At 37.6% G+C, this 24,266-nt stretch overlaps 1 protein-coding gene across 1 annotated transcript in view; it reads left to right on the top strand.

Moving 5' to 3' along the window:
* The window catches only part of LOC146002364 (uncharacterized), a 630,594-nt gene that overhangs the window by 588,546 nt on the left and 17,782 nt on the right, over positions 1-24,266 (top strand). Inside the window, exons 11-16 of the mRNA XM_083140085.1 lie at positions 146-229; positions 1,285-1,381; positions 4,647-4,867; positions 6,874-6,993; positions 11,210-13,724; positions 17,994-18,101. Of these exons, the coding sequence (XP_082996211.1) occupies positions 146-229; positions 1,285-1,381; positions 4,647-4,867; positions 6,874-6,993; positions 11,210-13,724; positions 17,994-18,101 (3,145 nt within the window). The remainder of the gene's footprint in view (positions 1-145; positions 230-1,284; positions 1,382-4,646; positions 4,868-6,873; positions 6,994-11,209; positions 13,725-17,993; positions 18,102-24,266) is intronic.

Here is a 24,266-nt window from a genome sequence, read left to right as displayed (position 1 = left end):
CATCAACTCATCTCCGACGAAAAGTGGAGATGCAACAAAACAGTATTCAGCTGGCGATATGCTGAAGTGAATTTAAATATTTTTTTCTGTCTGTCTTCCTCAGCAGGTATAATTTGATAAATATACATTTCTTTCTTCCCATTAGTGAGACAGGGAGAGTGCTAACAACCATGAAGGCAGGGGATTTCTTTGGTGAAATTGGAATTCTTAATCTTGATGGATTGAACAAGTAAGTAATCACTGATGTGTTTCCCCACATATAACCAAATGGCCTCTTGATTTCAAGAAGATTCAATTAATTCTTTTAGAATGTTAAATTCTAAACACAAATTCACTTTGTCCACAATAGAAATACAAAGCACTAGTTAAAAATTCTGATAATCAGATTTATTTTATCCCCTTCATCATTCTCATGAATCATCTTCCTATCATATCATTTTTGAGAATTATATTCACTTAAACTGTATAATGAATGCACTAGTGTTCTTAGAATATTTTTTTGGAGGGAGCTGGAATTTTATATGTGGATAATTACATAGTTGCATTCTATGCGAGGGGGGGAGGCAGGTTACAATATAAAATATTTTGTACTACCATTTTTAAGCTTAGTTTTAAAAGTTGTTCAAAGAACAAGATGGTAATTGAGGGACATTTTACATTGTCACTTTGGTTCTTCCCAATTTCTTATTGCTTTAATTTAAAAAAAAAATCGCAAACTTTTGGGACCGGCTATAGCCATATCATCTCCCCCTTGCATACGCCAGTGAATGAATGTATTTTTTTCTGTTACTTGCTTTATAAGCAAGTTACATAAATCTCCCATTGACTGAACTGAATTTAATTTAATTTTGTAAATGAATATTTTTCCAGATTTTTAAAATTAGCTACAAAGTTGGGTGACTATCTAATACATGATGCACTCTGATGAGGCATGTCAAGGAAATTTGAAGTAATAAAGATACACATTTTTGGGATGCTTGTATTTCTTTGTTCTACATAGGATTTTGATAATATATAAGCAAATTTCCAGCTGAAGCCACATAGAACTCAATACTTTCCAAATAATTCCTGGAAATCAAGACATTGTATTTCTTACATCATTTCCAATAAATTAAGCTTACTTGATTTTAGACTTAGCCTCTAATTTAAATTGAAAACTTAGCATATGTAATAGAAGAAATAATTCAAATAATGTTTCACCTTATTAAAGCAGTTGTACCTTTAAAAATGATACTATTTAATATTCAGTGGATATTTCAATATATTTATTCTATTTTATTACAGGCGGACTGCAGATGTTAGATCAGTGGGATATTCAGAGCTATTCAGCCTCTCACGAGAAGATGTTTTGATGGCTATGAAAGACTACCCAGAAGCACAGGTGCAGTTATCTACTTTTTGCAATTAGTCCTCTTTTGTATGTTTGTGTGTGTGTGTGCATGAAAAAGTTCTATGTATCTCTGCACAACAAAGGAAAGAAATGTGTTATATTTTTCACTCTTTAATATTAAAAAGAGTACATTCATGGGCTCCAGAAAGGAAGATTGCATCCATAGGCGTAACTTGAGGCTTAACTTTTGGTGGGGGGCAGAGTCGAAAAGTTTTTCATCCCATAAAAATAGTGTCCAGGATTATTTGCTAAATAACTGTTATATTTGCGAAATCATAAATATTATTATTTATTACTTAGCTCCTCAGGCGTTAGGATAATAACAAAAGTATCCTTAATTGGAAATTTTAACAAACCTCATTTTTGGTGGGGGGCGGCAAGTGCCTCTTCTTACACTGCCAAGTTACGCCTATGATTGCATCGCTTGACGCACTTGTTGCTATTTGAGGGTGAGGGTTCGTGTACGCAGTGTTGGGTCCCAGGTTCTGGAGGCACACAGTGGTTCAGATACCACTTTAAACTGTAGCTCCAGTTATGATTAGCCTTACTGTGCATGAATTTGACTTAAAACACAAACTCTCTCACTCACTCACTCACTATGTACGCAGTGTTCAAAATGGCAGGGGATGTGGGGGATAAATCCACCTAGTCAAAAAAATTTGCATAAAGCTTTACCCCATCTATCCATATCAAAGAGTTTGAAGATTAATATGGAATAGGGCTGTACCTATGAACTGCAAGAAGGTAATATATAACACATACTATGTGCCAATACTTACATCCAAAGACGATAGAATAAGGAATGATGAGATCCGATACACAGTGGGGGTGGTGAAGCTTCAGGACACGATAGATGAGGCACAGATGAGATGGTTCACACACATTAAGAGGATGGGTGCAGAAAGACTACCAGTAAAAGCATACAATGCACAAGGAGTGGGAATAAGGCCAGAAGGGAAAACCAAGATGTCGGTGGAAAGAGCAGATAGCGGAGAGTGTTAGGAGAAGAGGACAATATTGGAATACCGTGGAAAGAGAGGAGTGGTGGAAGACCAGGAAAAAATGGAGACGCTTGACTTCTATGCTGATGCAGCCAGAGGCAGGAAATAGCAAAAGATGATGATGATTACCCCATCTAGGATAATTTGCATAAGCATCCCAATACTTGCTTCATTGTCTTCATTTGAACCTATCCCCAAACTCGTCCATGCATCAATCCAAATAGAAATTACCACTTTGAGAACTGCATAAGGTATGTAAATGGGGCGTATACTGGTGTGTTCTACACAGTACACACTAGGTTAGTTTGTAGATGGTGTATGGCAACACTGCTCAGATAGGACGAAAGCTTGTGTCAACCTTGTGGTAGCTTCCTTGTACCTTGTCAAAGACAGTTGGATATGGCAAGCTTGAATCAAGGCTTTGACAAGGTTGTATTGCAGTTAGTTTTTGAGTTGAGTTATTGTTTTAAGTGCCCTTTATGTACAAACAGGCTAATTGCGACTGGACCTACAGTTGAAAGTAGGATCCAAACCTCTGTGCATAGTGCCTGCACTGGAATCGAACCAGGGTCTCCTTGATTACAAGGTGAAAATGTTACCATTACACCATTGAGAATTCCTCTTACAGTTCATAGTCATTAATGTAGCACTATTCCCTCTCTCCTTCTAATATGTCAATAACTATAAGCCGGCCTCCTTGACCGAGTGGTTAGCACAGCATGCTATGGTGCCAGGTGTTCTGGGTTCGAATCCAAGCCTGGGCATGGGTGTTCTTTGTGAGTGTCAGTTCATCAATTGCATCAAATCATCACTATACCCTGTACCAGCTAACTGTAGACCAGGTGAACGAGAACCAGTGGTGGCTGGCCAAGTGCAACAAGTGCAGATGTTTTCACCTAATTTTCAAATTAATATTGACATTTTTCATTTGCTTGTTAAATTAAACTATTTTCCAGCAGAACGCACACGATAATACTCAAACAACACGCCGCTCGGCGCTACGCACGTGAAGAGTTCGTCCCAACCCAAGAGCAAACACCGCCAGGTTGCGGAAAACTTAGCCGGTTGTCATGGCAACGGTGACGTCACCTAGCGTTGGCCTTGAACGGGTGTCGCCTCCTAGATGAAGCAGTTGTCTCGTCGGAGAAAACATTGCATCCAGTGGTTGTGGCAAAATCTTTGCATTCTCGCGAGATCTTGTTCCGCGTGTGTGTTTCGCGTTTCCTATCGTGTGTTGTGTTCATGTGTTGAGCTGTGGTTTCTACAATGAACCCAGTAAATGACTTAGTGTGTAATTTGTTGCAGACACCATTTTCCAGATGGACGGATGAAGACAAAAAAGACGTTTTAAATTGGGGGGGGGGCACTGGCACTTACTATTTGTTTTTCATTGCCTATAAATATACTTCTTCACCTGTTATTTTAGGCACGAGCCGCTACTGACGAGAACAAGTCTCTGCGCAAGTAGTGATGCGAGACAGCTCCACTAATGAAGAGTGAGAGAAGCGGGATTGCATAATGGGCGACTGGAGTTACTGATTTCCGTGCTTGGTTCTGTAAGCGTTGCAAACTTTTGAAAGCGACAATACCATACACACATGGCAAACGGACCGTATTTTTGTTTCCAGGTCTGTACGCTTGTTAAAAATTTCTAAGAAAAGACCAAGTGCAAATTTTGATAAGCCATACATTTAGCATACGGACTAAGATCTGGACCATACGTCCATACATGGCATGAAATTTTTGTGCATATAGAGTCAGGACCGTATGGTTGGCAACACTGCACTTTCACCACTCAATTTCCCTAGTCCTCCTCTGCCACTATGTACAGCCCGGCTCCACAGTTAGCTAGAACAGGGTATGATCCTCATCTTCGCTATTAGTCAAAAGTGGTAGAAATGCAAAGTAAAATAAACCAAATCAATCAATCAATAACTATTTATATTTGTGAATCATGTCAATTTTCATTGGCATCATTGCAATTAATTATTAATTTAATAGAACGAAATGACAGAATTTCCTATCTTTAAGTTAATCCTGATTTCCAATAATATCTTCTATCCTGTAATTTAATCTCTTTTCACACATTGTTTGTAATTTGAAGCTTAATGTAATATGAAGTTACTTTTGTAAATAATTTTATTGACTATAATTAAATATAATTTGCTTTCAGATGTTAATTTTATGTGATTCCTAAGAAAATTTTGTATTTTTTATGCTTGAAAATGTGACTTTAATGCTTCAATTTTGAACAGGAAATTCTCCAAAGCCTTGGCCGCAAACGGTTGATGGATGCAAGGAGAGTTAACACAGCTGGGAAAGCCCAAGATGGCAAAAGAGGCGCTGCAACCCAAAACCATGAAATGGTTCCAGGGGACAGCAGTGATAATAGTGCTGGGAAGCGAATCGTCCAAAGGTTGCGAAGTGATGTAAAGGGTCTTAAAAATGTTCTGAGGAAAAGCAGAAAAGGAATTAGGTAAATAGTCTTTACATGAACAAGTACTGACATTGTATCACATTCACATACGAAATTAAAAGTATGGAATATGCATTAATTGGTACCAATAATGTTTTAATAAGAAAGTAAATAATGTACTTACGAATTGTTCTTGTTCAGAAATTTACATTTTTGGCCCTATTTCAGGATCTTCAGAGTTTCCCAGAAGAATAAGAATAAATGATGATTACATGAAGTTAATAGGAAAACACTTATGTGGCTTCCCATGACGGGGTGTAGAGTAGCAGATCAATCAAGTTGTCAACTTCCCCTGTCTCTACTGCCCCTGGCAAGCAAGAAAAACTCTTAAATAAATGCTCTATTAGTATGGTATGGTACAGTGGGATCCATGAGTATTACCATGCAAATTGTCCATGACTACTTTCATTAATTTATCTTACATCCTATGTGTTTTTAAGCGATGGATTTTATGTATGCTCGTTCAGAAGTTGTCAACAGCTAGCTTTGAGTTTTCTTTTAATTCTTGAAGCTCTTATTGAGTCAAATAAAGTGCATGAACATGGTGATGGGACAATTTGCACGGTAATACTCATGGATCCCACTGAATAATGTACTGGGTGGCCAGAATTAAAGTTACCCAACTCAGAGCCCTTTGTAGCCTGTTTGAGGCATCGTAGAACTCTGAAATTTTGTGAATCCACTATGCATACCATGGGGAAGAGGATGACGATAAAAAAAGAAGCTCAATTTTTCACCACCAGGTTGCAATGTGGCGCTGTACTTCCAGGATGGGTTGTAATAATGACGTAAACTGCTCCAATTGGTTATGGATTTGCCTTTACCTTGCAATCTTGCAATAAACGAAAGATTATTTTCTCGCAAATTCCAGACACTAACAAATGTCTTTGTAATTAATAACTCAGCTAAATCACTTAACGTAATTATTTGTACAACCCATCCTGGAAATACAGCACCACATTGCAACCTGGTGGCGGAAAATTGAACTATTTTTTTTTATTGCCACCCTCTTCCCCATGGTCTTTATAGTGGATTTACCAAATTTCAGAGTTCTACGATGCCTCAAACAGGCTACAGAGGGCTCTAAGTTGGTTATCTTTAATTCTGGCCACCCGGTATTGTATTTAGTAGTATATTCAATGAGACTATAATAATAATGACATGTGGCACAACAGCCCTTGAGGGCCAGGCCCTACCTATCGACTGCCATGCTCACCCCCCCCCCCCCCCCAGAGATGGGAGATCATCCAACTAGTTAAGGGGTGATCTGTAGTCGTCACAAATATCCCCAATCGTTTTGTAGGTTTACTGTGACCAGGTCATAGCTCCCCAATTTCTTCCTTAAACCACACAGCCACGGTGGGGGACATTCAATGATACTACCCTGAGAAAATATTCCTGCTTATCCTCTGCCTCCCAACTCAATATTTTGTTTTGATGTCATCACAAAGAAAATGCTTTCCTCTCATTGAAATAGATTCACCAATCGACACTCCTGTAGGAAAGTTTTTACCCATAGCATTCTCAAGTTTGCTGTCAAACATTTTACCTTTTAACTCATTTCGTGAGTGTTTTTGTAAACTCCTGGGGAAATTTTCCTGGAATTTATGCCAAATTCGAAGCTTTCATATTGTGTACCAATGTTATGTGAAAACTGTATTGTGATTACAAAACAGGTATTTTGTATATTGTGATGCAATTTTTGAATAATTTAAAGCAAAATTGTGGTATATTAGAGTGGAATATTTGTTCACTAATAACAATCAATATTTTGAAAAACTTTTATTTTTTTCAATTTTCAAACACCGGTATCAGTACTGCTCGGAATCGATAAGAATATCAGTATCAGCATCGGTTCAAAGTGGTATCAACTCGACCCCAGTAGTGACTAAACATTTTATTAATGTGACTGTGTGGACAATTTGCAAACAATAGTGTTAATAACATGTGTTTATACTACAGCTGGAAATATACTAATGGGAAATATTACTAACTCTTCTTTGCAGTAGAAAAGATGATACCATTGAGTTGGAGCCACTGACAAAGGATTCAGCATCAGTGCCTGCAAGTATAGAAGAAAGAAGCCAGAGCCAGGAGAAATCACCACGACTTAAGAAGCTTTTATTGTAAGATATATTTTGATTAAGATACTTTTCACACTAACTAACTCTCTAGCCTTCTTAAATCCGAAGGTTCATGGCTGTAGCAACACAGGCCTTCCATCTGTCTCTATCCATATCCTATATACTCTTTTCCATCCCTACCATTTTCCTTTAGGTCCGTTTCAACATTACCCTCCATCTTCGTCTTGGTCTTCCTACTGGTGTCTTAACATCAGGTTTCCCAACAAGAATCCTGTAAACTCTTCTTTCCTCTCCCATTCGTGCCACATGGTCTGCCCACCTAAGTTTTCTTGATTTAATCATTCTAATAATATCTGGACATGAATACAAATTATGTAGTTGTAAATTATGTAACCTTCTCCACTCACCTGTTTCCTCATCCCTTTTAGGTCCAAATATTTTCCTAAGAATCTTATTTTCAAATACTCTCAATTTATGTTCCTCTTTCAATGTAAGGGACCAAGTTTTGCATCCATATAACATTACAGGCAAAATTACTGTTTTGTATATTTTAACTTTTAGTTTCTTAGATATTAAACGAGAAGACAAAAGTTTATGAAGAGAAAAGTAACATACATTTCCTGAATTAAGCCTGCTTTTTATTTCCTCTTTAATATAATTTTCAATCGTTAGTATTACTCCTAAGTACTTGAATTTGGAAACGGTTCAAACGAGTTGTTATCAATAATAATTAGATTTTGATTATTACCTAACACTTGGTTTCGGCCTGTAAGCATATATTTAGTTTTCTCTTTGCTAACTTCCAAACCTATCTCTTTCGATGCTTTGAAAAATATTTTAGCATTATTGTTAATTGTATTTACATCATCCCTCAGTAAGTCTACATCATCTGCATATGCTAACAGCTGAGTCACACCGTTTAGTTTTAGTCCTTCGTTAGTTTCTTTTACCTTCCTAACAGCTTATTCTAAGGCAAAATATATTATTTTATAAACAAAAAATAGATCAGAAAGTGAATAAAATTAATGAAATATAGTGTTTTCTCATTGGTATAGGCCTTGCGTAAGGTTTCATGCACTCCTCAATAGGGTTACCAGACGTCTGTTTTTTCTCGGACATGTCCTACATTTCAGCCTTACGCCCAACATCCGGGAGGAATTTGAAAAATATCTTGAATGCCCTACATTTTAGAGTCACATAATGTTAATTATGAAAATACGTGTTTCAGTTGAACCAAGAGAAATCATGAAAGTATGATGACACATTCTGATGAAGACACTGTTCAATGCCTGGGTGATGGAACAACGTGTTTCCCATTCTTATTCAATATTTTGATTGTAAAGCAGGGGTGTAGAGAACAAAGTTATTCTGGGTGTCTACCAGTCATGAAAGTCAATCAAAAGTCTAGAAATTATACTTGTGGTCAAGAATTTTTGCTATCACAATGACTGATTAGTTGATTTAGTTTATTTTACTTCAATTTTCTGTCCCTTTGGCTAATCGCGAAGATGAGGATGAATGAAGGAACACTCACAACCATATAGGGACGACCCTCCCCCCCCCCCCCCCCAACACAAGCACCACATAAGATTATACTGGCTGTTAGTCCAGACACCAGGTTCTTGCTAGTCTGCCAAATGCAGTCCAGGGTGCATTAATAGCCATAAGTAGCCTTTTGGTATGGGGTTTTTCATTAAATAGATGTTTATTTTCTTAAGTGCTAAGTTCCAACTTTATGTAAGTAGATGTCAAATAAATAAAGATTAAGAAATTCGAAAAAAGGTCAAGATAAATCCTGAAAGGGTCAAGCATTTTCGATTTGATATTTTGGTAGGCACCCTGTTATTGAACTAAAAACTACCCAAGAAGAAACTTCTGAATTCATTTCTAATTACGGTAATTGCTGAATATTTGTTTGCCATTACAGGTCATAATGCAAATGTTGAGAGAGTACTTTCATTACCATCAGCACAATGGACTCACGAGAGAAATATTTTTTTCATAAAGTCTGCAAAAAATTTTTATACTGGTCCCTGTAATTTCAAAGAGTTTGACTGTCCCGTCTCTCATAAATATATGTTCACTAAACCTGAAATTTTGAGAAAAATTGGCTTTTCTGGGAAGTACCAGTTAAAACGTGTAGTAAGAGGTAAAACAGCAATAGTGAAACATCAGACGAGGGCAGGCTGGCTCGGTAGCTCAGTGGTAGAGCAATGGCATGGTATGTCAGAGACCAGGGTTTGAGTCCTGATCGAGCCTGCATTTTTTGCTGAAAATTTCTACGTGTATTGTTTAGTATGATTACAAGTTTTGAAATTTTGTATTTAAGAATTCAATAAGAACTCAATTCTTTTAAACTGAAAAATGTAATTTTTAAATTACTTTCTAACGTGTATTATTCAGTGCAAATGTTTTATGTCCTACATTTTGAGTTAAAGTCCTACATTTTGGGACAGCATGTCCTACTTTTTCCTTGTAGTGATCTGGTAACCCTACTCCTCATGAGCCCCTAGTGAAAAATACTATAATGTGTAGCAGTTGAATCTCAGTATTACGTTTCCAAATTTTATATTTTCCCACAATATACATTCAATTTTCATGGTCCAATAGAACTAAATATTATGAAAAATTCTGTACTTTTACATTATTTTTAAATGAAATTATACAGGGTGAAATTATCTTTGACTTTAATAGAGTCAAACTCTTTTAAGGGTGAATATAAAATGAACATGTGCAGATGATGATCAATGATGAATATAATGTGGTTCACCTAAATCTTTGACAAACAACCAGATGCTCATTTGAAGCACTGAAATATCAAGAATATATAAAGTATACCACAGAAGGGATATTGTTTTCATATATAAACACATCAAAGTTCATAAAAGCTTCTATTATTGTGGAACAATTTCTTGTGGCAAATATTCAGAGTGCCAGAGATAAGTCCTAGATTAACATAATAGATATTGCCTCTAGATATAAGTTAGATACTTTATTATAACATATGTATTTATCTATTTACAGTATAACATACTTGAAAACTTTACATTTGACTTTGAAATGGGGTATGGATATGTGTATCCTCACAGTGCCGATCTATACATTAAATTTGAGATTGTTAAAAAGGACTTTGGTGAGGTCTATGTCTGCATACTTAAACTCTCTAATATTAAACACCTACAGTCATGAACGTCCTAGGGCTTGTAATCATAAGGTTGAGTTAGTTCACTATCAATTGTCCTCCCAGATAGCATGAAAGCTTGTGGCAAGCTTGCGGTAGCTTGCTTGTAGCTTGTGGCAAGCTTGTGGTAGCTTGCTTGCAGCTTGTCAACACCAGTTGGATATATCCAATTATCCTCCCAGATAGCATGAAAGCTTGTGGCAAGCTTGCGGTAGCTTGCTTGTAGCTTGTGGCAAGCTTGTGGTAGCTTGTGGCAAGCTTGTGGTAGCTTGTGGCAAGCTTGTGGTAGCTTGCTTGTAGCTTGTCAACACCAGTTGGATATATCCAATTATCCTCCCAGATAGCATGAAAGCTTGTGGCAAGCTTGCAGTAGCTTGCTTGTAGCTTGTGGCAAGTTTGTGGTAGCTTGCTTGTAGCTTGTCAACACCAGTTGGATATGAAGCTTGCTGACAGTTGGTTTTGAAAAGCTTGTATCAAGCAAGCAGCTTTCTGTGACAAGCTTCAAGCAAGCTTGTAATGTCAAGGTTACTGTAATTTTGACATGTGGTAACTAGTTGGCTTGATTCAAGCCTGTTGGAAGCTTAGAGCTTGCCACTATATGCTTGCAGCAAGTTTGTTCACGTTACATGAAAAGCTTGTTTCAAGTTTGAAGCAAGCTTACTGTGCTATCTGAGCTGTGAGTATAAAGCTAATGTAAAGTTGATTGGTTGATTTGTTGATTTAAGTCCACTTTATGCACAGTAAGGCTAATTGGGACTGGACCTACAGTTTAAAGTGGGATCCGAACCACTTGTGCCTCCACCGGGTATCGAACCTGGGACCCCTTGATTACAAGGCGACGACGCTACAACTGCGCCATCGGAGAGGCCACAAATGTAAAGTTGAATATTAAAGATTACCAGCCAATTTCAATACAGTCGCAACATGATACATGCAAGTAGGAGTATGGGGACTTCTCGATCATGATGTACACTTACATTTGCAATGTTGATTTCATCAATTTGTGGCTTCTACTTGACCACAAGATGGTGATATGTTAACAGCCTTATGCTTCTACTATACATTGTTGCTTTCCAGAACACTACATGGAGAGTCGTCAACAAGTCACGATAGCAGCCCAAGTGCACCATCATCGGCATCTTCTGGCAACAAAGGTGTTTTGAAGAGAATGGGCAATGTTAACAGTAACGAGCAGCAACAGTCCTCACACGAGGAAGTGACAAGTCCCGAATCCCAGAAGCAAGAGCCGGAGGTGATCGGCGCAGGACTCCCTTTGTTCCAGAGGCTGAAGCTGCTCAAGGAGAAGGAAGAGAGAGAGGAAAGGGATCGTAAACAGCAACAGGTTGCCGCAGCTGGTACAACGAATATTGCTCAAGAACCAGAGGTCATAGGTGCTGGTTTACCATTATTTCAAAGGTTGAAGCTGTTGAAGCAGAAAGAAGAACGTGAAAAAGAAGAACAAGAGGTGAAACAAAAGAAAGATTCAGAAATTAAAATTGAGTCGGGAACTTCGGAAGTGCATACGATAGCAAAATCTGACAAAGTTGAAGACATAGTGGCACCAACAAAAGCAAGAACTGTCCTTCTCACCAAAGCTGGTAACATAATCCCTTTAGGGAAAGACAAGAGCAAGCAAGCAAGCAAAGAAAAAGATGCGAAAGAGCAAGCTGGAAAAGCTAAAGCGAAAGATGCAATGAAGTCAAGTACTGAATCTGTTGCTCCAACTTCTACAGTGAAGACCCAGTATGTTGCCAAAGAAGAATCCTTGCACACTAAAATTTCGTTTCTTGAAAAGCTAAAGTTCCAGAAAGACAAAGAAGCAGCGAGTCAAGCAAAAAGCACAGACAACAGTTCTTCAACGGAGTCGCCAACGACGCCAACATCTGCAAAGGAAAAAGACGTTCACAGCAAAGTGTCACTATTAGATCGACTCAAACTGCAGAAAGAAAAAGATGGAGACAAGTCGCAAATCAAACAAGCAAATAACATCTCGACAGAGGCTGCACCAGTGAAAAGTACACCGAAAGAAAATGACACTCTTTCAATAAAGACAGTACCTTTGGAGTGCTTGAAACCGCATAAGGAAAAAGACTTGCCCACTGAAGAACCAGAGAAAAAGACGAAACTCAAGACGGAAAAAGAAACGCTTGGAGAGAAACAACAGACAGACGATAAAAGCGAGGTTCAAAGCAGCATAGAGGCAAACATCAAAAAAGAAGACCTAGACACAAATCAAGAAGTGAAACCTGCTCAAGATCAAAGGAGTAATGCAAAAAAACATGAACATCAGCAGAAGGAAACTGAAGATAAGGAATCTACCATGAAAACAGATACTCAGGTGAAAAAACCACAAAAGCCAACATTGCTACAGCTGCAACAAGAAACCAAATTTTATATGTCCATAGATGACCTTTCCCCAGAATATTCAGGCTTACCCTTTGTTAAAAAATTGAAGATTCTGAATGAAAGGCAAAAATTAGCTGAGTTGGAGCAGACAGTTGCCAAGGTGACAAGAAGTGCGAGTTTGGACAGCTGTAACGCAACATTCTCTGATGCAGAGTTTATGCCACAATTGACCAGAAGCAAATCCGAAGTTAGTGATATTGAGTACGTCCAACGAACTAGAAATGTGGATAGTAGTGATAGTTCAGCGAGCAGCAAATTGTCTCTTACCGTTTCGTCCAATTCGATAGACAAAACTATAGACAGTGGAAAATCAGATAATGAACTCACGGAAGAGCGATTTAACATATTTTGTAAAAGAATGGGAACAGTGAACAATAGTGGTGTTAGAGAAAGTGTAAGTAGTAGGGAATGGTTCCATCCAAAAGGCAAAGAAAGCTTGCCTTCTTCCATCCCTGTTACCCCTGAAGGTACTAGCGGTAAGTATAGTGTGTCAGGAACAGAAAACTTTTCTACTTTCGACCAGAAAAAACAAGCTCAAGTCTCTGCAAACAGTGCTAAGGCAAATTTTAATGAGAATTTACTGGTAAAAAAGAACCGAAGTGCCAAATTGACAATACATGACAATACCATGCTCGCCACCAGTGCGGAAGCTACCCCATCAGTCAGTGGTGCCACGCTAGCTGACGGTGTTAGTAAAAAAGTGCCAATGCTTCAAGTAAGTCCAGTGAATTTGGAACCTGACAACTTTCCCGCCATCTTGAATTCTCCGCCGTTTTCTCCAGAGGGCAATGAGACTTTGGAGAGAAGAAACCTCAAGAGCATTTTGAAAAAATTGTCTTCCGAAGATTCTAGAGAGTCGATACAAGTGTCTGAGAACATTCACAAGTTGATGCGAGCGCCGACCGTGGAAGGGTATGCTGCTCGACACAGCAAACTTACTAAAAGTGTAACTTTTGATAGAGGTTCGTTGCATTCACCCTCCCCTCCCCATAGTATCGTCTGTGAACAGCTCAAAGCAGTTGAAGTGACTGAATCTATTACAAAGCCACCTGTGCCTTGTGTTACTGCAATTGAAAGTGCAAGAAAAGACATAATTCAACACCCTCTAACACTGACTACTGAACAACAACAAGAATATTTGACTGATATCCTTGTCAGTATTCAGCAGGTTATACAGATACGTTTGGTAAGTAAGATCAAACTTATTCTATACTAATTATATCTATAATAGTTTTTCTTGTATGTACGCATTGGTTTCATTGTAGAATTATTTTCCTGTAGTTTACGGTTATTATGAGCATAACAGAAAACATCAAGAGACTTTGTGAAAACAATGATGACTTTGAATTACCTGATGATATTTGGGATTCATAATTTTAAATAAAAAAATAATGTGATCAATTATTTTTTTTATCTGAAATAAAAGTAAAATAGACTGCTTCTTTTCACAGTTAAGTTGCTATATTACAACAATGTAACATTGACAACATCCATTATATAAGGGATTCTTTTTGTTTAAAAAAATTCTAACCATTGTTATAACTGTATCTTTAGTCAAAATGAAAATAAATGTCTGATGAAGGGAGTGTGTGTTCTCCTGAAACGTCACAACGAAAAACTGTTTTCTTATGCTTGTAATAACCGTAAACTACAGGAAAATAACTATATCTATCTTTAAAAAAATAAAAATAGACAAAAGTACTGACATTGGACTGTGCAGGCAGTGGCATACCCAAAGGGGCTTGGTGGGGGGGCAATACCTCCCCCCTGGCCCAGTATTCCTTTAAAATGCCAAGGTAGAGAAATATGGCAAAATGAGGACTGAGTACTAAAAGTATAGGTAACGCCCCACCCTTTCAAAAATTCTAGGCAGTACACTGTGTGCAGGCAACAGTGGTGCCAGATATTTCGCTTTGTTTCAAGCTTTGAAAAAACATCATGGACTTGGAGAATGGGAAGGGTAGTGATTGCTGCTACACCTGTTTCAAGCATTCCCATTGGCTGGTAGCTTTTTGGGGAAGTAAATAATCTGCGGTGCTTAGGTTAGGGTTGTTGGGTTTGGTTCTCTTAGAAGACGACGATGGCCAATGGTTGTAGCAGCAATACCGACCGATGGGAAATTGTCAGAGTATGTTTCAAACAAGTTAGTCATTGAATTTTTTCGTCACCAAACAGAGCAAATACCTCTACACTCAAAATGTTTAATTGATGGTGACATAGTCCAACAACATACGGTCTCAACAGGATAAATCTCTGATGGTCCTTTTGTCAACTGAAAAGCTATTAATGTGGATTCTTGATTTTTTTTCCACTGCTAAAGGGTCAAGATAATAGAGGAGATTTTCTACACACATACACATGTAGGCATAACTTGGCAGGGGCAAGAGGGCACTTATCCCCCAAAATTTTAAGATTTATTCAAATTTACAAGTTTATGATACTTTTTTAACCTTCCGAGACCTTATGATTTGACAAATGTAACAGATATTTATGAAAATTTTCCTGGAGGTTATTTTTATGGGATAGATAACTTTTTGATTTTGACCCATTTTGCATGGGTATGGATTTCGTCAGATACATGAAAATATAATATAAGCTATGGTATGCAAGCTATTACAGTATAAAAACAAAATTTTTTAGATGCTGCACATATGTGATAAAGAAGTTTACATAAATTGTACATTATATTCACAATATTAAAAACAATGATAAACATATATACTTGTAGAATATATATATATATATATATATATATATAGTACATGCATGATTTTTAAAAATTAGAGATACATTATTCCTTCTATGACATTATTGATTTTCATTGTATACTTGATACTTGTACTCGGTCTAATTTATAGTTCACTATTATTATACAGAGCTCTGTCTGTGAGGAATTTTTTGATTAGCTGCAATTTTTTCTTTAAGGGAGTGGTATTTTTTAGCCAAGAGGGAAGGTTGTTGTAAAATTTTAAACCTGAAGAATGTGGTGATCTGCCTGTCAGAGTTAATCTGTTAGTCTGGATATGGAAGTTTTGTCTTCGTCTTGTATTATGTCCATGAATTTCTTTGTTTCTAAATTGTGTTTTGTCATTAAGTACATAGATAATAGATTTATAAACATACAGAAAGTATAAAGTCATAATGTTGTTTTCGCAAAAGGTAATTCTGCATGTCGATCTGGATGGTATTTTGCATGTAAGCTCTTTTCTGTAGTGTAAACACTCTTTTTGTATGTACATGAGCTGCTCCTCCCCAAGCTATATTATAGTTTTCTAAGTGAGGATAAATGAGATCACAATAAATATTCATATTGATTTCCTTGATATTATATTGTGAAAGGATTTTCAATAGATAAAGATTTTTGGTGAGTTTACCACAGACATAGTCAGTATGACATGCCCAATTTAATTTATCATCAATGATCAATCCTAGAAATTTTACATGTCTAGCATAGTCTAGTTCATTACTCTACTTTTACAAAAAAATTATGAGTTCTGCATCTAACAATATGCTTCTTTGTGCTGTGTCTAGTTCATTACTCTACTTTTACAAAAAAATTATGAGTTCTGCATCTAACAATATGCTTCTTTGTGCTGTGTCTGCCTTGATTGAATTCCATTGTTTCAATAGTATCAGTGAATGTTAGGAATTTCCAGAAAAAAGGATGTTTTGAGTTCGCATCCTCCATCTCAGATTGCATCACCAGTGTTCACAATTACCAAATTATTTACGCCATACATAAAGTGATTTCCATAAAAACAAATTTAATGAACTGGTGATTTTTTTATGTAACTTTTCTTCTGAAATCTGCAAAGAACACAAAAGTCTTACATGTTACATAGCTGCACCTATCCTAGCTCCTTACAGCACGAATACAATTTGATTGTCGGCATTCATAGCAAAGGCCATAAAAGAGTGAGCATTGCAATAAATACATCGACTTTGATTAATGTTTAAGATAGATAAATCAGAGCAAAGATTTGTTTATAATTCTGTATCGTAGAAGTTTATTTTTCAATATTTTGCACATATTCAGGTATTAACACAGAACACACACTAGTGTGATTTTTTTAAAAGTAATTTTGTCTCTGAAACTGAGGGAGGAGATAAGTATGATTCCCTGACCCCACTTAGCAAAGCCACTACGTAAGGTATAAACATTTCACTGTGTTTATTCCTTTGTCTATTTTATTATTTCAGGAGCTCAGTGTTTTCCACTGAGACCCATGCCACAAAGACACAATTTTAAAGGAAAAGTATTTTTAACCCTAGAAAGCTAATGTGTCCTGTGCCAAACAACGTTAAAGCTAACCATTTATCTGCTGGACTACTGATTTCTTCAGAGTTAAATCATAGCCTAAATTTTACAAAAACAATTAAATTTACTACAAAAGTTGGAATTTGCTTCCAAATACATGAATAGTGTGGCAGGAATGCAAAATTACATTTTTATAAATGATGTGTGCACTCAAAACAACACATTGACTGCTGTTCACCATACATGGCTTTGGAACAATTGCAGCAAAAGAAACTGGTCATCCTCTTCTTGCTTGAGGGTCAGAATTCACAAATTTTCCTTCCTTGTTGTTGTTCAGCATCTGAATTATTTTTTTGCATTTCCACATTCAGGATGATAGCAAAATCTTATGAAGTTTTTGTGGAAATTTTGGTGTATGTAGACACTAACGTTTCGCCAGCTAGATGACGCAAAATTAAAAACCATTAAAAACACACTGAAGGAATGCTTGTAAAAGGACACAGATTCTTCTCTGTCAGTCTCTCTGATCCAAATGAAGGTGCATGGAACGGGGAGCTGAAGATTTTAGTGGAAGTGGGTGATACAAGAAAACGACCCCACATGCGTAGTCTGCCAGATGACGTGTTAGCTTTCTAAGGTCAAGGCAATGTGCTTCCTATAAAAGGTAATAGACAGACGTTTGTAAATGCTTCTGTAGTGAGATAGGCACAAGACTGGAAGTTAGAAGAATTCACTCTAGATAATACAAACTATTAGATACAGGCAGAAGCAAAACATCCACTAGTGAATGACATGGGATCTTTATCTGCTGAGGCACTCAATTCACAATTCATACTCAACATTACAATTCACCTTCGAAGCAGTGCTCAAAGTGTGAGGGAAAAAAAATCATGAAGCATTATCCCCCCTGCTAGGATAATTTGCATAAGAATCCCACCACCTGCTGCAATGTCTTCATGTTGATATATATACGGATCCTCCCCACCTATCCCCAAATCGACCAAGCATCCTCCAGTTAGGAATTTCCACTTCGAGCACTGATTCAAAGAGAGGGGAATAATGATATAAAAATTAAAAAATACAATAAATGCAATAAACACTTAATGGTGACCTGAATTTGCAAATTCAAGCTGTAGATATTGTATTGTCTCTCTTAAGTGACAATATGACTCATGTTCTATGACACTTTTCTTTTAGGAAGAAATGCAGAATAAGTTTAAAGATCAATTCCAGTCTCTTGAGCAAGAAGTAAAACAAAGAGATGCCATCATTTCGCAATTGCAAAGAAGACTTCAAGAAATGGAGGTAATTCTTTTTTTTTTTTCCTTGTATAGTTGATTGTTGTAGTAAATTTCACTCATAAAATATTATATTCGCTGGATGAATACTGTGTTGTATGTCCATCTGCACTAACTCTTCAGGAGAGCTGATTGAAGTTAGATTTATGTGGATTTTGAATACACTACACAATTTGTGCAAGCATTTTACTAATGTTGATAATTCACATCACTTGAAATCCATATTTGTTACTTTCAAACGTGATGCATTAACCTGTATGAAACATGATAATGTCATCAACTCGACATGATCATTCCAGTAGCGTAGCGTCCTAATACGCCCATATGCCCGGCGTTCCCTGATTTAAAATTTTAAAAATGCGTAAATGCTGTAAATATAAAGTAAAACGTGACTAATTATATACATGTTTGAGCATAATGGCATTATAAAAGCTATTTTTCGTGATCCGTCTACAACGCTCCACTAACAGCTCTCCTTGTAGCATTTTTCTAATGTCTTTGCTTGCCGGACGCTGGCTAGGTTTGGCGTACAGGACCATGCCTGCCTTTAAGCAGAGAGAAGGAGGGAAAGCTTGTGGCTTGGATCTCTACAGCACGGGCGAAATGCTCTCGCCATATGCGGGCGTACGGAGACCTGATTGGCTCTAGGGGCCATGTGATCTTTCCTGCCTTCTGATTCAAGGTGCTGTACTTCCGATGAAGACGACAGAAGAATTCCTACCCGGTTTTTCGCGCTCGTGCCTCTGCTCATGCTGTGTGATGCTACAATAAGCAATATTGACTGACGTATCTTTCTTTAATGACCACTGCATCATGTAATTTATCGCAAGAACCGTGAAGTGCATTAAAAACTAAAGGAACAAAAAAGATTTTGTCAAACAAGTTGATAAAGTTCTCGTGGTAGAAGTTCAGCCTGTGGCTGCTTGCTTTACCACCTAACCCACAAAACTATTTATTTAAAAAAATATTTTTCGTTAGTATCTAACTGCCTAATAATGTGCCAGTGGAAATGTTTAGTATTCGTTTCAAAACTCTTAACATTGTATGATCTCTTGACAAAATTATTTTAAAATGTTTATCAGCATTCTCAAGATACAATAAACAGTGGTCTGAAACTCTGAATTACTACTAATAGGCACTGTTACGTCAGTAGAGTGTACGATTGTTGGATCATCCACTCCCTTTCGTGTCAGTGTGTTTTGCACAGCGCGAGAGGTTTCCGGTTCGAATCCCGAGCCTACGCATGTTTGTTCTTTGTGAGTGTCTCTTCATCAACTTCATCAATATCATCACTCATATTCATATTTGCGATTAGCCAAAAGTGATAGAAAGCGAAATAAAATAAACCAAATCATTCAATAGTTGTATCATCCACAACAATGAAGTCTACTGTTGTTCTAAAGGCACTTGTGATTGAGCTAGGTTTTTTAATTACTTGCGTCATGCCGAAAGGTTTCCTTGATTATAAAATACTGTTTTGCTACACATGTGTTACGTGTGGAGCAAAATACTCCGAATGGTGTGCGGTGTTTCTGACTTGAGCAATCTAATTAAAAATGGTATAAAGAGCAGTGCTCCAAGCATTTATTGCGCACTGAGGCATCTTATTTTCTACATAAACCAAGCATGGATCATGTTTTATCGGAACTCGGCTGACTTAATGTAATAAACACAATGAGATTGTGATTTTAAATAGACAATACATATGTCGGCTAATTCCATAAGTAAACTCTTAAGCAAAAAAAAAAAAGGCCTACCCTTCCTTCTAACTTGGCGTTCCCATCCGAAATGCTCATGCTACGCCACTGGATCATTCCCGACAAAAAGTAGAGATATGACAAAACAGTATTCAGCCAGCGATTTGGAGACTATTCAGTTGTTGTTCTTCTCAATATGCTTATATACCTTCCAGAGGTGTGGCGTGGCATGCATGTAACCGGTGTTACCACAGGTAACAGCAAAATGTAAAAGAATTAAAAAGTTTTTTTCAATTAAATAACAACATTGTTAAATACATTAACCGACAGCATTGCAGTCGAGACTATATTGCAGAGGACATTTTTTCTGCAGTCGACAGAAGCAAAGAGGGAGGCCGTACCGCTACCCTCAAGAGGTAACAAGAGGAGAAGGTGCCAATGCAAGGAAAGAGCGGGGAAGGACTTTGGGGCAAGTGTGCTATGGGGTTATCCATATGTCTGTTTAGGGGCCCAGTTACCAGTCAGGCCTGCCGGACACAGGCCAGTGTTGTCACATTGGATTGGCAGAGAAGAGCTAAATCCGGCCTAAAATGGGGATACTATTTCTGTGAAGCAACTAGAGCTAGACTGCAAAGCCAAGGCTGGATTTAACTACAACTGAGACCAGTTAGGTATTAGACGAAAATATAAGTTTTGGTGCGATTCATGATTTGGACAAACCTTGCTCCAAAGAACTAAGTTGGAAACACTAGTACGCACAGTACTTCCACCGCTGGAGGAACAGAACTCTGTCGTCTGCTTACCGCACTAACGTCAAACTGACCCAAGACATGTGTGGTTCTTCTTCCCCTTTCCACTTCCTTGCAAAGAAACAGAGATGAAGAATTGACAAGGCTTGACCACTATTCACTGGATTTTCGCGGTAACTCTCTCATGAGTGTTTGTTCTTTATAAGAATGATTGTGGCTAAGTCACTGAGCAGATTGGAAAAAAGGAACGAAATGAACAAAAATCTAGATCAAAGGCATATTTTTTTTTGGGGGGGGGAGGAGTAGGGTAGAGATGATAACGTTTGATGGCCGGTAACACTTTTGAAAAAGTAACACCACACCACTGATACCTCCTCTTGTAATGTTTAAGACAGTCATATTTCAAATTATAATACATTACAATAAATGATTCCTGAATAGGGTACCATAAGACTGAATCTGCTGTGTAAGGTGTACCAGAATCAATTCCTACTGAAAATGATAACTGTTGGTATTATCCAGTATTTTGAGAGCTACTGATAAACAAAGTTGAGTAAGTTGCTAAGAAAATAATATTACCATTACAGCTACTTTGCTTCCAAATGTAACATTACCATTGTTGTTACTTTACATAGAAAGCTTAGTAATGTGTTGCTTTCTCTTGTGCAATATAAATATTTAACTGGTTACCAGAATCGCACAAGTTATCTGTATTTTCCAATATAACTTTACTTATATATGAGTTGTGACCATAGCCATAACTAACAGAAGGTTAGGAGCATACTCCTTCCCCTTCCCTTTAAATTAACTTTTTTATTATTTAAACACAGTATCTATTGCCGACCTCTATGGCAGAGTGCTTAGCAAAGCATGGTACGTACAATGCCAGGGGTCCCAGGTTCAAATCCCATCCTGGGCATGCATAGTTTTTGATAGTGCCCCTTCGACAGGGGTTGCACCAGGGGTGTGCAAAGGGGTGTTTGACACCCCTTAATTTTCATCCGCACACACTTCAGCACTCCTTTTTCAAAACTTTTTGAACACTAACTCTCTTAGTGTCATATTATGTCGTTGTCCTATCGAGCACTGAATGTTAGGTATTGAAGTGAGTAAAATGAACACGTAGGATCATAATTCTCGTATCAATGCAAATTGCAATCAACATGGGCGTCTGGGAGGGTGGCAAGGGGAGCCGTGCCCCCCCCCGGAAAATTAAAGTCAAGCAAAAATTATGTATTTCACACATATAATTTCATTTCAGCCACAATAATATGTGTTAATTATTGCATGAACATCATAAATCCAAATTTAAGCAATATTTTTTTTAGGGAACAACACTTTTGTTGGAGAAAATGTGCCTTGTTTGCCCCCTGGAAAAAAAATACCTTCCTTGCCCCTCCCTGGAAAAAATCCTGCAGACGTCCATGGCAATCAAATTAATGCATATGAACATAACAAAGCTCTCTTATCTTTTCAGAAGAGTGAAATAGTCGAAAAAAGTGACTTGAAAATTACATGAAAGTTGCTAAATGATTTTGTACAGTGGGATCCATGAGTATTACCGTGCAAATTGTCCACCACCATGTTCGTGCACTTTATTTGACCCAATAAGCGCTTCAAGAATTAAAAGAAAACTCAAAACAAGCTCTTGACAACTTCTGCACCAGCATACATAAAAACTCATCCCTTAAAAATTCATAGGATGTAAGAGAAAAAATTAATGAAAATAGTCATGGACAATTTGCACGATAATACTCATGGATCCCACTGTACTTATTGCATTATTTTGTTTTTCAAACAGCAAAACTTGAGGTAGCATTTCTTTCTTTTACCCAACACACATAAACCGAACAGTCAGCAGTTGCTATCACCTGTATAACCTATTTAACCAGTGGCAGTGATTAGGGGATACATGGGGGGGGGGCAGTGGTCCACCCACTTTTTGCCACTTTTGCCTCTGCGCTATATTAAACCTTATCTACCAAGGCAAAGTAAACTGCCCTTTCCCCCCGTGTTTTTACACATTGCCCCACCAGATTTGGAACCCAATCGCTGTCACTGTATTTACCATTTGATTAGTAACTGAATTTTGTACCTCCATTAGCTGTATTGCAAAGGTTCAAAAGTGTGTTTTTGAAGGCAAGGGTGATTTTATTTTCTATTTCACTACATAGTTCAATAATACTATAACATGTGTCCGTATATTTACAACCTTGGCCACGGCTCATCTTAAAAATGGATGTCAATCTAAATTTGTATATTTCACCACACATGTACTTTCATTTCAGTTACAGTAATTTAAGTAATTACTATAATAGTGTTGCAGGAACATGATAACATCAAACTGAAGGAGTGGTTTTTTTAAAGGAACATTATTAGCGGGAAAAATGTGCCTACTCCCCTCCAACCATCCACCCTCCCCACATTCCATGGAAAAATACCTTGCTTGCTTCTCCCTGGAATACATTCTCTGGATATTCATGTCATTTCCTTCCTTGAACAAGTTGTTCCTTCCAAATCTCCAAATATGTCGTCATTGTGCAAGAACATAGCAAGTCGTTAGTATTCTTAAGTTTCATTATCATATAAATACTACTACATACAAAAAGTACCCGGAATTTGTGAATAAAACACAAAATACGTGGTTAATCATCAACATTTATTTTGTCGTCTTCAAAATAGGCCCCATCAGATGCAACACACATATGCCAATGCTTAACCCAGTCTTCAAAACACTTTTCAAACGCAGTAGATGGTATCGCCCTGAGTTCCTTCTGCGAATTTTCTTTAATGGATTCAATTGATTCAAAACGCCTTCCCCGAAGGGGTAACTTGAGTCGCAAAAAGAGAAAAAATCACATGGCAAGGACATGTGTTGAGTTTTTAGCCAAAAACTCACGAACAAGAGTCGGTGTGTGTACCGACATATTATCGTGGTGCAAAATCCAAGAATTGTTTTTCCATAACTCTGGTCCTTTCCGGTGAACATTCTCACGCAGACTCCTCATAACTGTCACATAAAGCTCTTTATTTACAGTTTGTCCCGCTGGAATGAATTCTGAGTGCACAACACCACAATAATCAAAGAAAACAATGAGCATGACCTTAATTTTTGAGCGACTCTGGTGTGGTTTTTTGGGTTTTGGTTAATTTTGTAAGTGCCATTACGAAGATTGTTGACCTGTTTGCATGTCATACTCATACACCCATGTCTCATCACCAGTTATGATGCGTTTCATGAAGGTTGAGTCACTAGAGGCTGGCATAATTATGTCTTCAGCAACATCCCTGCGATGTGCTTTTTGCAGGAAATTCAGCTCCTTCAGAACAAGTCTTGCTGTAATGCGTTTCATGCCTAACACATCAGTCAAAATGTTGTGAACGGACATGTGCGATATGCCAAGCTCACGAGCCAACTCTCTCACACTCACACGCCGGTTTTCAAGCACCATTGCCCTGATTTTTCTGATGTTTTCGTTAGTCGTCGACATGGAAGTTCGACCAGAACGGGGCAAATCAGCAACAACTTCTCTGCCTTCTTTGAAAGCCTTGTACCATGCATACGGTTGTGTTTTCAACAGACACGAATCACCAAAGGCCTTTTGTAGCATTTTCAACAATTCAGCACACGACAGTCCATTGGCAACACAAAATTTCAAACAAATTCTTTGCTCGATATGTGTCTCCATTCTGCAAATCGCAGGACACTAGTCAACACAACTAACG

The sequence above is a fragment of the Lepisma saccharinum genome, chromosome 18 (genome assembly GCF_977018435.1).
Source record: "Lepisma saccharinum chromosome 18, izLepSacc3.1, whole genome shotgun sequence".
In the NCBI taxonomy this organism is placed as follows: Eukaryota; Metazoa; Arthropoda; class Insecta; order Zygentoma; family Lepismatidae; genus Lepisma; species Lepisma saccharinum.
This window is presented reverse-complemented; position numbering and strand designations above follow the sequence as displayed.